The sequence below is a fragment of the Arachis hypogaea genome, chromosome 15, assembly GCF_003086295.3.
Source record: "Arachis hypogaea cultivar Tifrunner chromosome 15, arahy.Tifrunner.gnm2.J5K5, whole genome shotgun sequence".
Classification (NCBI taxonomy): domain Eukaryota; kingdom Viridiplantae; phylum Streptophyta; class Magnoliopsida; order Fabales; family Fabaceae; genus Arachis; species Arachis hypogaea.
This window is the reverse complement of record NC_092050.1, coordinates 103,661,109-103,675,229: the sequence shown is the minus strand read 5'-3', so window position 1 is coordinate 103,675,229 and position 14,121 is coordinate 103,661,109. Positions and strand designations below refer to the sequence as shown.

The 14,121-nt window shown below is 34.9% G+C and overlaps 1 protein-coding gene across 1 annotated transcript; it reads left to right on the top strand.

Annotated features, from left to right (window-relative positions):
• Positions 1-4,447: 4,447 nt before the first annotated feature.
• Positions 4,448-5,827, top strand: LOC112748659 (uncharacterized). The gene is made up of 2 exons (XM_025796898.1): positions 4,448-5,433; positions 5,479-5,827. The coding sequence occupies exons 1-2, from the start codon at positions 4,448-4,450 to the stop codon at positions 5,825-5,827; spliced, it is 1,335 nt and encodes a 444-aa protein (XP_025652683.1).
• Positions 5,828-14,121: the final 8,294 nt, after the last annotated feature.

Here is a 14,121-nt window from a genome sequence, read left to right as displayed (position 1 = left end):
AAATTTATGAAAATTATTGCAATTTCTACAATAAATACTGTCGAATTTAGTTCAAACTCTAAATGATCATTTTGAGTTTTAGAGACTTCTAACTCTTATTAACTCTTTATTCTACCTTATTTTAGTTACTTAAACTTGTCTAGCTTAGTGTCACAGCCCCAAGGCTAAGCTCTTGCCATTATCAAAAGCTAAACATATATATTAGTTTCACTGTGATGCATTATTCTTTCATTACTTATATGCCAAAACTTTAGTGTGTTTGATGTACTATCTTGCTGTCACTTTAAATAAGAATTGAACGCATATAGAGTTATTAGTCAAGAGCATTTTTTCTACTTTAATAACTCATTTGGATATTAATTACTGCAGCTTAATAATGATTTTCTACTGGCTCACTGTATCTTCGTTTTGGTTATTTTAAATTGGTTTCTGTGATGGTTACTATAGGTTCATTTGAGCTATCATGTCCTATGTTCATGTGTGTAAGTTTAGGTTTCTGCACCAAATATGAGTTCATGGTCGTATGTTTTCATTGTGTTTTGCTTTATTTGACTGAGTCTTAGTAGAAATAAAGCAGAAATGCATCATTTGGAAAGAAAAGAGCACTGGTTTCAAACCCAATACATAAGACCATCTGAGATTTGAAAAGGAAAATAACACATAAAATTTTAGTTTGTTTTAAAGTTGGGAACAATTTGTTATGCTTAAGAAAGGGAATGAAGTGCGGGTGGGCTTATATAATGTGAAGTAAGTGTTCAAAAGAGCTCTTTGCCTCAGAATGCAATATACTGTGGCTTACTCTCCTTCTAGCATTAGAGACCTAGCAACAGTAGCAGAAAATTAAAGGTCACTTATAATTTTTTGTGCATAAGCAACCAAGATCAAGATCAGCCAAAAGATTTTAAAATTCTGCATTGGAATCAGGGTTGGTTGTAGAGCTAATTTATATTTTATTTCTGCAGGGGAAGCTATTTTGTTCTTAATTTTGTTTATTTTTCTATTTTATGTCAGTAGAAGAGTTAGAATGAGTGCAAGAAAGGTGTTTCTTGTGAATGATTAAGCTTCTTTTATTTCCCCAGCTGTTAAGACAAGAAGTTAAAATAAATGAACATGAAAATTTAGTTTCCAAGTTTATTTGCTTTTAGTTTTCGGATGTTTACTACCCTTGTTTTTTGGTAGTTTTTCTTGTTTCTCACTCTGGTCTCATTTGTTTCAGTTTCACCCAAGGCACCTAAACTAAAGCCAATAGCAGGTTTGTCAATTCCATTTTGTTCAATAGGGAAACAAAGCCCTAGTTCTTGGTCATTAATTGAGCCAAGTTCATTCAAAGTCAGAGGGAAAAACTGCTTTAGGTTGGTACAAAATACTTGTTTTTGTATACACACAATTTAGGGGGGGATTAATGCTTAACCTTTGGGTTATGATCACCCTCATATTGAGGATATCATGACAAAAACAAAATTTTTCATTATTGATAGTGCTAGAATTCATTGTTGCTTGGACTTGGTTGGCAGGGACAAGAAGAAAGAATTTGCGCCAACCAATGCTGCTTTCTATTCCCTTGGAGCAGACCTCTTTCTGTCTCAGCTCAAAATTGAACATATTGCGCGCTTTTTAGGAGTTCCTTCTATCAGCATACCTGGGGATGGTCCTTCTATTCTTATTGTAAATATTCAGGTAGCTGTATATTTCCTAGTCTAGATTGAACTTCAACTGAGAATTTCTTATCTTACATTATTGGGGTGCAAATTTTATGTTCGACATCTGACTATTAGTCTATTCACGTCTGTATATGCACGGCAATTTTTCATACTCTTGTATGATTTCCCCTGAAATTGTGTGCTGTTCAAACTGCTGATTCCATTGTATCCTGCGACTATCTTCCAAACCGTACCTACAAGATAAAAATTAACTTCCAAGATTCAATCCTTGGTTTAAGATTTTTTTCCTTATAAACACACTTCTCTGAATTCTCTTATCTTTCTTTTATTTCTTTCTCATGGGTTAATCTATTTCCTTCCTATAGGATTTATTATATGTGCCATGCATAAGGCTTTCATGCTGATATGTTGTAATTTACTTTGGATAAATAGTAAAAAAATTTTGTTTCTCAAATTCAGGGAGCAATCTCACAAATTCAATTTCTTCAAAGCTCTACCATTTGCACCACAAGACTCCAAGAAACTTGTTAGTTTTTGCTATGTCTGCTGATGGTATTACCTCTTTTTTCTTTCTCCTTCCCTGTTTTCTGAATTTTGTAAAGGCTTTGGGAATTGATGCTACTGGTGTCTTTGTCTTGAATTATTGGATTATTATTACTAGATTTGGATACTAATTCTTGCCGATTGCCACTGTTTGTGCTTTTAATATTAAATTTTGTGAATTGGTGTATTTAGTTTGCTTGGTTTATGCTATTTGTTATTATCAGTATTAATGCACGCCAAGTGCTCTCTGATATGCATGCCTCTTTGATATTCCTCTCTGGTTTATGCATGTTCACAATTCTGAATTCTTGTTTCTCTATCCAAGTTCATATTTATATTTTATATATATATTACAATATAACAAGCTGAGGACTCTTTTTCTGTTCATGCATGGAAAAGCTTCTGGGATTTGTTTAAGCGTGACTGAATAGTATAATTAATTAATTAATTAAATAAACGCAAAACATTTAGGCATTTAGCTAACTAACAACTCTAGTTGCCTTCTGTCTAAACAGTTTTCTTTTGTTGCTTTCATTGAGCTGTTGTTATGCTAGTGTATAAAATATATAAAAAATATATATAGTTAGTTTTTTTTAACATATAGTATCTTAAAAAAAACTGATTAGATTTTAGTCTTTTAAATTGACCATTATCCTACAATATTATTATATGACTAAAATATTAAATGTTGATGAATGAAAACTCTTAACAAAAATATAAATATGACCTGTTGTTGTATGTTTGAATGGATAAAAATGGATCTGAAGCTAAGGGTATGAAATTATTTTCAATTCTTTTATTCTGCTGCTCCTATGGTACTACTTTGTTTATACTTTGGTTTCTTAAACTTTCAACTATTTTTAACTGTTTCTTGCCATATGCCACCGACATTACATATGATAGTTTGGATTGTGGAGTTCTTATTCTTTTCATTCTGCATTTTCTGAATACTACTTGAAAATATTTTTTACACTGCAGAATGTAGAAGAAAGTGAAGAAAGAGCACTACAGGATTAACACTCTGATTCTGAGTTGCTTGCTCATGTCTTTCCAAGGTGATTGCTGTGGTCAGAAAAAGAGAGTTGCATAATTTTTCATGCTTTGCTATTTGTATTTGATGGAGTAATGTTTAATTAATACAGTTATTCTTAGGTAGAAGTTTATTATTATTATGATTACCTTATGGCTTGAGAATGATTGTATTTAAAGTATACTTATCAGGAGACCTAAAATTAGATTATTGAAAAATCACAGCCTAGATATACTTTAATCTCAGAGAAATTAGAGTTGAGACATACTTGCTAGTTTTAAGTCAAAATTGAAATAGTACTAATAATTCATAAAACAATTTATATAACAGTGAAAAATAATCAAGAAATGTGTTAAATTGCAGGTTGGTTGCTACATGCTATGATGGCTATTTTTTTCGGTAAAAAAAAATAGGCTAACAAGTGTTAGGGGCCACTCTCACCCTAGTTGAAGATGAGAATTAAAATTCTCAAAAGAATTTATATTCATGTATTTTTTATGTTTTAAAGTAAGAAAAAAATTTAATTCTCAACAGCATTTTAATTTTATGCTTTCCAACAGGCTTTTGATAGTTATCTATCCACTGCTATTACCACTTCTTTTATTCTGCTGCTCCTGTGGTATTGCTTTGATGTTGATGTGGTACTGATTATCTGCTGCCGAACTGCTATTCGCTGCCGCTGCTACCTTTCTAATTCTGCTTCTGCTGCGCTACTACTTTGGTGCTGGTGTTGTACAGATTAAGACAGTATTTAAGGTTGGTTCATGCGAATTTAAATACATCTATTAATTTGTTATTAATGTTATGTGGACAACTTAAGTGCTTTCCTGAGGCACTCACTTCAGGACCTTCTTTAAGAATTGCTAAAATTTAATTTTCTTCGCTATTTTATGTCCAATGCCTTCAAAGTATTTTGGAGACTTGGAAAATTTTGTCTCTTAGTTAATTAGGAAGCTAGACTCGCAGTTAGTGAGACTAGCAGTAAAGACTTCAAACTAGAAACTTAGCTATCTATTTGAAATATATAGGTTTTTGATGGATGTGTCCAAGGATTGGATGGAAAGGATTCACAAGATTATCCTTTACCATCCGTCTTTACTTGTTAAAATGCTTGCACGGTTGGAGTAACGCGTCGTTCACTTCTCTCTTAGAATTATTGAAAGAAGGAATGCCACATTTGAATATTCCTACTTCTTTTGATAAAACGAAGAATATGGTGAAGAATTTGGGTCTTGACTACCAAAAGATCAATGCATGTCCCAATGATTGCATGTTGTATCGGAACGGGCATGAGAATAACTCATCTTGCCATGTCTGTGGAACATCCCGTTATATTGAGCATCACGTAGAAGAGGACGATGCTACCTCATCTAAAAAGCCTCGTAAAGTTGCTGCAAAAACTCTAAGGCATTTCCCCCTAATTCCCAGACTTCAAAGGTTTTTTATGTGCACAAGGACGGTTGAAGCTATGTCTTGGCATCATAATGAACGTGTTAAAGATGGGTCGTTAAGGCATCCTGCCGATGGTGAATCTTGGAAAGCATTTGACAGTCAACATGAAGATTTTGCAAAGGAGCCTCGTAATGTGCGACTTGGCTTAGCAAGCGACGGATTCAATCTGTTTCGAACTTTGAGTAGTACACATAGTACATGCCTTGTTGTTCTGATGGTGTATAATCTACCCCCTTGGATGAGCATGAAGCCTGATTATTTTATGCTCTCTTTACTCATTCTTGGCCCACAATCACCGGGAAATGATATTGATGTCTTTCTTCAACCACTAATTGAAGAATTAAAAGAATTGTGGGAGTTAGGTGTCGAAACATATGATTCCAAAGAGAACAAAACATTCAACATGAGAGCATGTCTTTTATGGACAATTAACGACTTCCCTGCGTATGCTATATTATCTGGGTGGAGTACAAAGGGAAAATTGGCTTGTCCATGTTGTAATGATGAGACTTCTTCTATATATCTAAAACATAGCCACAAGACTGTTTATATGGATCATCGAAGGTTTTTACCCATGAACCATCCATGGAGACATAATAAAAGATCTTTCAATGGAAAAACTGAACTTAGGTCTCCACTGCAGTTGTTAGATGGAACAACTGTATTTCATATATTGCAAAGGGTAGATAATTCTTTTGGGAAGAAGCAAAGGAGATCAAAGAATGGCATTTCAAATTGGAAAAAGCGGTCAATCTTTTTTTATTAACCATATTGGAAGTTCAACATGTTTAGACACAACCTTGATGTCATGCACATAGAGAAGAATATAGTTGATAGCATAATTGGAACACTTTTGGATATTTCTGGAAAGACAAAAGATCATGCAGCTGCGCGTTTTGACCTTAAAGACATGGGTATCAGGAAAAACCTTCAACCAAGAGATACGAATGATGGTAAAAGAACTAAGTTAGCAAAGGCATGCTTCTCAATGACTGCAGCAGAGAAAACAATCTTTTGTAGTGTGTTAAAAGGGGCAAAATTACCAGACGGCAGCGCTTCCAATATTGCTCGATGTGTGCAGCAAACAGAAAAGAAGATTTCTGGTTACAAGACCCATGATGCTCATTTCATGTTACATTAATTGTTGCAAGTACCGATCAAGAGCATACTTCCTGACCATGTTGCCATCGCTTTAGTTCGATTATGTTTATTTTTTCGCCGAATATGTTAGAAGGTAATTAGCATAGATGATGTAGTTAACTTAGAAGTAGAGATTGCTGAGACATTATGCCAATTGGAGAGGATTTTTCCTCCAAGCTTTTTTGACATAATGGTGCACTTGCCTATCCATTTGGCAAATGAAGTGAGGTTAGGTGGTCCAGTTCAATATCGTTGGATGTACCCTGTTGAACGATATATGTGCACACTAAAATCGTATGTTCGTAACAGAAGTCATCCAGAAGGATCCATTGCTGAAGGATATTTGGCGAATGAGTGTATTAATTTTTGCTCAAGATATTTGCATGAAGATGTCCAAACAAGATTCAACAGAGTCCCTCGAAACAATGATGAGTGTGTTTCAACAAAAAAAGGAATGAGTCTTGACATGTATTTTAAGGTACATGGGATAAATTTGGAAGATAAAGAAGATGAGGAAGATGAGAAACATGAGCTTGATGATGCTGCAAATGATGAGGGTAATGGAGAACAAGCTTGTAATGAAGGTGCTTTTCTTGTTTTACCTTATTGTCAAAATATAGCTTGTATTACTTCTAAGTTGATTTGAGTTAAAATTCTGTTATTTTAATCAGACTTAGGCACAATAAAGAAGAAAACTCGTCGAAAGACTATGTGCAAAAAGCTTCATGCCACTGATTTTAATGATCGACGGGAGGTGGAATTTTTTGGAGGGCAGCCTATAGGTCCAACCAAGGAGGTTGTATCTAACCTCAACCAACTCTTGGGTACAATAGTTAGAAATTCTCGTTTTGTGACTTTGCTATATACTAGTTGGCATGGTGTGCCTAAAAACCTCAAAGAGGACATGTGGGAGTATGCCAATGTATGTAAATATAGAATTATAGATAATTTTTTTAAGATTTATTTGTTACTTTATTTATGCTAACCTTTGACATTCTAATTTGTTGTCTTGTTTAGCAAAAATTCATTCTTCCAATAACTTCAAAGCCGTGGGTAATGAACGGATTTTGTCGTGCATGGAAAAAATACAAAGGCAAAATAAAAAAGGAACATTTCTTGAAGTACAACACAAAGAAAGAAATGATAAAGAACTGACCGTTAGAGATCCTTGAGGTTCAATTTCGCAAACTAATTCGGTATTGGTGTCTTCCGACTATTAAGGTAATATTGTCTTTTAGTTCTTTATGTGATTAAACTTGGTGTTTTGGAAAAAGGTAGTGTGATTTTGAAAAAACAAGAAAACATGTTTATTAAGAATAATAACATCTCTTTTTCATGTTTATATTTAGGCTGTGTCTACTAAGAATGCTGAAAATAGGTCAAAGCAAACATGTCCTCACCGGATGGGTTCCACAAATTTTGGAATAGTGCGCAAGCAGCTGGTAATATAACTTATTTTTTGTGATTTCTCATTTATATTCAGGTTATAGTTTTCTAGTTAGTATGCTTCATGTAAATTTTTCTATATGTACTCTAGCGCGACTCTAAAAAGAATAGTGAAGAACCATCAAGAGTTAAAGTTTTCATAGCAACTCGCACAAGTAAGAAAGGAAAAGAAATTGATGCTAAAACGCAAAGCACAATTGTAAGTTATTTGTATTTGTATTTGGATTTGTACAATATAAATTCTATAGTGATTTCTATTAATATTGAGTTAATGCGGCTTTGTATTTTATTGCTCCTCACTTTTGACAGGCTGAACTTCAAACCTACATAGAAGCCGGGGAAAATGATGAGGATGCATTTGTAGGAGTGTTAGGAAAGGACCAACCAGGTCAAGTTCGTTGTTATGGGACTTCGATTACAAAAAGCTCTCTTAAAAAGGATGAGGAGATTCGACAAGTCAAAGTTGAATACAACAACAAGGTTGAATCATTAGAGAAGAAGATGGACGGTGTATGTAGTTTATTAAAGGTATTGGTGCACCAAGTCAACCCTGGAATGACTGAGGAAAAGGTAGCAGCCTTAGTGCAAGCTGCCCAAAATTCTCCTTTGGATGCCTCAAGTAGCAGACCGAGAAATACTCCCCGCTCCTCCGAATCAACTCATATTCCACCCAAAGATGTAAGTCACTATCTTTGGATATTCGATATATTTCCATTCAAAGTAGTTGACTTATTGTTGTTGTTGATTTTGGACATTTGATAGTGAGATAAAAGATTATAAATGGTGCTAATGATGTTGAATTGGAATCTGAATTCAAAGTTGTTGACTTTTTAGTAGTGTTTTGTTTTGTATCTAATGTGGCATTGTTACTCAATTTTGGAAAACACGAGAAATCTTTGAAGATTTGCACTTTTTCCTAATCAAATTGGAAAAAGGAAAAGAAAAGAAACCATAATTGAATTTTAATGGTTTTGTTTGTTTTGATTTTTGCAGACTCCAGAAGGAATTAATGGCTCTCATGGTATATCTCATTTTGCTTGATTTAGTTATTGGGGATCGGTTATAGAATTGATCCATATGCAATTTGTATTGATTTTCCAGATGCTAGTATAAACTTATGGTGCATGTGCATGTGACTGCAAGTATAGGGCTTACAAGAATGGTTAATTTGGTTGTGAAATATATTAGGAGTTAGGGTGATACATGCCATTGTTGAGAAACATGTGACAGTTGCAGAAACATGTGACACTTTTTTTGAAAACTTTAAGAACAAAAAAAGTATAGTGGCTTTCAATGAAAGAAAAGCCTTTGCTGGTTACAATTATTGAACGACTATAACATTCATTTGTTGATAATATATGTCTCTTCATTTTTTGGTTTGGTATAAGATGCACTAACACAACAGTATTTAAAATTATGCAGGGAAGTGCTGAAAATAGTTTCGCTCACAATGATGATCAGAAATCATGAAGTTTTATATTTTGTAATGAAGTGTAAAGGAAGTAGATAATGTAACCCATGTTGGAATTGTAATTCATGTATTAGGAAACTGCTAGTGGATGAGACTTTGATTTTTGGTATTTTGTTAGAGTATAACTAACATGTGATCAAACACTTTTTCTGTGACAAGTTTATGAAGCAAGGATTACTTGATTTAAAATTAGTAGTCATCTTTTAAATTTTAAAATTATCTATGATTTTGTAAGGTTTATTAAAAAAAGAGTGCCAATAGGTACTGAACTATTTTACAGCCACGCTTTAAAAGGGTGGCCATATTGTACAACAGCAATCAATAGCCACGCTTTATAACCGTTGCTGTAAGTTAGTTCAGCACCTATTGGCACGCTTTTAAAGCGTAGCTATATCTCTACTTGTTGCCACGCTTTGAAAGCGTGGCGATATACGTTACAGTGCGCATCTACAGCCACGCTTTAAAAGCGTAGCTGTATCTTACACCTATTGGCACGCTTTAAAAGCGTAGCCATATGTCTTGCTATTGGCACGCTTTTAAAGCGTAGCCATATGGCATGCTATTGGCACGCTTTAAAAGCGTAGCCATATCTTGCTATTGGCACGCTTTAAAAGCGAAGCAATATTTCACACATATGGCCACGCTTTTAAAGCGTGGCAATTTTTAAAAGCGTGGCTAGAAAAAAAGCGTGCCAATAGGTCACGAAAAGCGTGACGATAGAGCAACTGGCACCCTTACAGTTGTGACCCTTTCAAAAGCGTGCCGGTAGCTCAAAAAGCGTGGCAAAAAGCTATCGCTACGCTTTTTTGGACTTTTCGCCACGCTTTAAAAGCGTAGCAAAAAGCTTATTTTCTTGTAGTGTAAGAATCAATTGTGACTGAGAATCAATTATGTGGCTGAAAGATATTTAACATGACAAATTGTGATTGAAATCTGTTTTGGGTTTAGAAATTTAAAGAAAGTAATTATTTATCTAAAGTAATATTAAAAAGTATTTCAAAGGGGTTTGACTAGGATGATTTATTAAGCAAAGTTAATTATTTGCATATTAATCACTACTTTTACGGCATTCTCATTTCCTACTGAGAACGTGTGGTTTGTTCTCACCCCAAAATCTTCCATCCTTTCAGTGACACAAGTTCGAAGACTCCGTTTGAAGTTGCGGGCGATTATAGAACTTATTTACGAGTTAAGTTTATGACTTGAGTTTCTTTCATAGAATTCCCTCGCCTTTGTAGCTTTAGTTTTTATTTTATGTAGAGGGATAGGAGTTGTACCTGAATTTTATTTAAATTCTTTTGTATGATATTTATTACTATTAATAATTATGTGACTATTACTACTAGGTGATGTTTGCTATATGATTTTAGTTAATAAAAACAAAATTTTTCTGGAATTTTCTATAAAATTAAATCATGATATCGAACTAAAGGCTCAATAGTAAATAGTTAATAAAGGAAAGCAGGTTGGTAACGCCTTACTTTCGGTACGATCATGACGTTCTGGAAGTTGGGTCGTTACAGAGACCAGCGTCTACATGCCCAATGAGGACCCCCTAGCTGGCGTTCCGTGCCCAAGACCTCATAGCATGTGGATCTCATTAAAGCTCAGTCCAAACACTCACCAATTGGGCCCCAAAAGTGGATTTTAGCACTAAAAAGACTATTTTACCCTTATTAGTCATCTGTTTAGCATTTAAGGGATTAAATTTATGTTATTCAGACCTTTAACCACCATATTTGCATACCATACATGTTTTTACTTTGTGTTTACCTTCAGTATGAGTTTCTAAACCTCCTAGGTTGATGGGAGGAGCCCTGCTGAGTCCTATGAATTAATAAAAATACTAATGTTTCTCTTCGATCCGTGTTTGATTAATTCTAAGATGTATATTCGTACTTCAACGTGGTTAGTAGGATGATCAGTGACAATTAGCTCTTTTCATCACATTAAGATGAACGTGCCTGACAAACACCCGCATCTACATCTGTTCAAAGTGCGTCTTTCATCGGACAATGATGAACCAATAGCTTGAATATACGTCTCTCAGATGGCTAATCCACGACTTCGTTGGGGACTTCTCGAGACATCAGTTTAGCCAATTTTTGGGGAGATTAGGGTCTCTGTGGTAGAGGCTAGAATTCATAGAAGCAGCATTCTCTGATCCGGAAGATTCGACCTTGTGTGTGGCGTTTGGAGTATGATCCTTAAGGAGAATGGACTGTATGAGCTTCACCCTCAATAAGAATGGATCCGCACTAAACCTGTGGTTCAGATCTGGAGGAGTATTGGCAGCTGCTCAAACCAGTGTCAATCACATACAGCCTGCCATTGAAGAAATCACTCACAAGCAAAGAGAGCAGTAATACCGGAGTTAATTCAGAAAGACAAAGCAACTCCGATCCTTTACCTTTTCCCTATTATTGATTCCTTTTTATTTACAGAATATTACATCCAATATTCCTTTTAATGAAAATTTGACAACTATTCTAACAACCTTCAAATTCCGCCTGACTAAGGTCTGCAAGATAACCATAGTTTGCTTCAAACCTCAATTCTCATGGGATCGACCCTGACTCGCTCAGGTATTATTTGGACGACCTAGTACACTTGCTGGTACTACTGTACGAAGGTGTGGGGGTTCGTGCGCACCATATATGTATGAGTATGCATGATTCAATTGTTGTGATATGATTAATTGTAAATATAATTGATGCTAAATTGGGCCAGAGACCGTTATAGGGTGAGGAATCCCCTATTAGGTAAGTGAAGGTAAGTGGTGTGAGATGATTGATTCATAGTTGATTATGAATGTTAGAATTATGAGAGTTATGTGTTGTTGATTGAATGGAATGATGGTTGTATGAGTTCATATGCCATATGTTTGATTGGTTGATTTTGATGTGGAAATGGTTAGAAAGAGGTAGAGAATTGATGAATGCATGATTGAGTATGCTTAGTAAAGGTTTTGATATGGTATGGAATTGAGTTGGATTGAGAATTGAGAAAATTGAGCAAATGTGTAACTTTGTCAAAAATATATTTTTAACCAACTTCGACGGGGCATAAGTTGGTTCTCGGACCTTTAAATTTTGTGAAACTTGTCTTAAATGAAAATTAGGTATGTTTAGTTTATGACGTTCAAGGAACGAACAAAAAATAATTTTTAACGAAAACGTTATACGCATTTAAAGTTATGGTTAAAAAAACTGAATTCTGCATAAGTTGCAGAAAATTGAGGTCATGCATACGCATGACCCAAGCGTACGCATGAGGGGTTTATAGAATTGAAAGAGTTTCGTGAGCATACCCTACGTACGCACAAAAGTCAAGTCATGCGTACGCACAACCCATGCGTACGCGCAACTTGCATTACAAAATTGAATATTTTTCGTGCACGTTCCACGCGTACATGCCAAAAGGGGGCTCGTGCATACGCATGAGGCATGTGTACGCACGATTGTCTTATTTTTCAAGAAAATGTTATTTTAACTTTTTTCCTATCCAATGCACATTCTCACCTTTGTAACCCCTGTTTATGGCCACTAGCTAGTTTTTAGGCTTAGGAGTGAGTGTGAGCATAACTAAGGGATGAAATTAATGAATTTGAATAAAATTGTGGATTAGAGTGATAAAGATAATGATAGGTTGATGAAAGCTTGTGAGTATTAAACGTACTGAATATTAAATTGACATAAGACATGAATAACAAGACTGATGATGGACTGAGATGTATTATGGCAAGGTCAGTGGTATAACCTTCTTGTATTTTACTATTGTTTACTCTTGGCAAGGACGTGGCAAGGACGGTGGTGAATCTCACTTGTGCACTGAGCTGAGTTATGCCAAAACAAGGACGGTGGTTGATTCCGCTTGTTTTGTGGCTGTCTCTGATCGTAAGGGTGGCTGGGCTCGCAATTCCCGAATAGATGCCTCCAGGAGAAGGTACAAGGCACTAATCCCACTTAGACCGGCATGTGATAAGTTCGGGGTAATGCCTCCTGGGGATGCACAATAGAGAGACAATGTCCAAGTTAGCAACCGGATGTGTCAGGTTCTTGCAATGTAACCGACACTTGAGCTCAGGGCCAGTAGGACAGGTATACATCATATACATTTATGTGAAATTATTTGATTATGCATTGGTGCATGAAATTATGATTACACTTTTCACAACTCCGCACAACTAACCAGCAAGTGCACTGGGTTGTTCAAGTAATACCTTACGTGAGTAAGGGTCGATCCCATGGAGATTGTTGGCTTGAAGCAAGCTATGGTTATTTTGTAAATCTTAGTCAGGATATTAATGATAAGAGTGATTTTATTTATGAAAATAAATAACATAAAATAAATAGTACTTGTGATTCAGTAATAAGAAACAGGATGAGGTTCCGGAGATGCTCTGTCATCTGAATCTCTGCTTTCCTACTATCTTCTTCTCCAAACATGCATGGCTTCCTTCAATGGCAAGCTGTATGATCCTTGACGATCGGATTTTCTATCGGTAAAGAAATTCACAAAAATAATCGCGTTGTAAGTATAGTTTCTAAACCAACAGAGAATCCTTTCATACAAAAATTTGGTTGTCACAAGTAACAAAACCTAATAAAATTTATAACCAAAGTATTTAAACCTCGGGTTGTCTTCTCAAGGAATTGCAGGGAAGTATGAATTATTATTGGTTTTGAGTAAAAGTTTTTGGGTTTTTGAAATAGGGAACAAGTAATTTAAATAACAAGAAAATAAATTAATAATTAATAAAATCTCTTGGCAAGGTATGAGAAATTGAAGTCCTATCCTAGTTATCCTAATCAGGTGTGATGAGAATTGGATTCTGCTCCCACTTTAATTAACCCTTGCTAAACAAAGGAGAGTCAAGTGGACTAATTAATTTGATCCTCAAGTCCTAGTCAACTCCTATGGAAAGACTAGAGTTATTGGAGTACAAATTAACCAGCAAGGAATTCCAATTTCGATCAACAGCTGAGTTTGATAACTCAAGTGTTACTAATTACTTTAACCAAAGCCAAAAGGGAAAATAAATCTAAATTAAATTAAAAGCATCATAAACAGAATAAGACAATCATTAGTCTGAAATACCTCAAATAATATTAAATAGAATATTCAAATCTTGACATGAAAAGGTTCGTAAGCTAAATTGGAACATTAACAAGTAAAAGCATTGGAATAAATAAGGATAGAAGAGAAACATTAATTAAAGGAAAATATTGAACCTAGTATTGAAGTAATAAAAATAAAAGGAATCCTAATCCTAAAACCTAAGAGAGAGGAGAGAGCCTCTCTCTCTCTCTCTAAAATTACATTTAAACCTAAAAATTATGAAAAATCAAAACGTGTTGAGTCTCTGCATGTTCCAT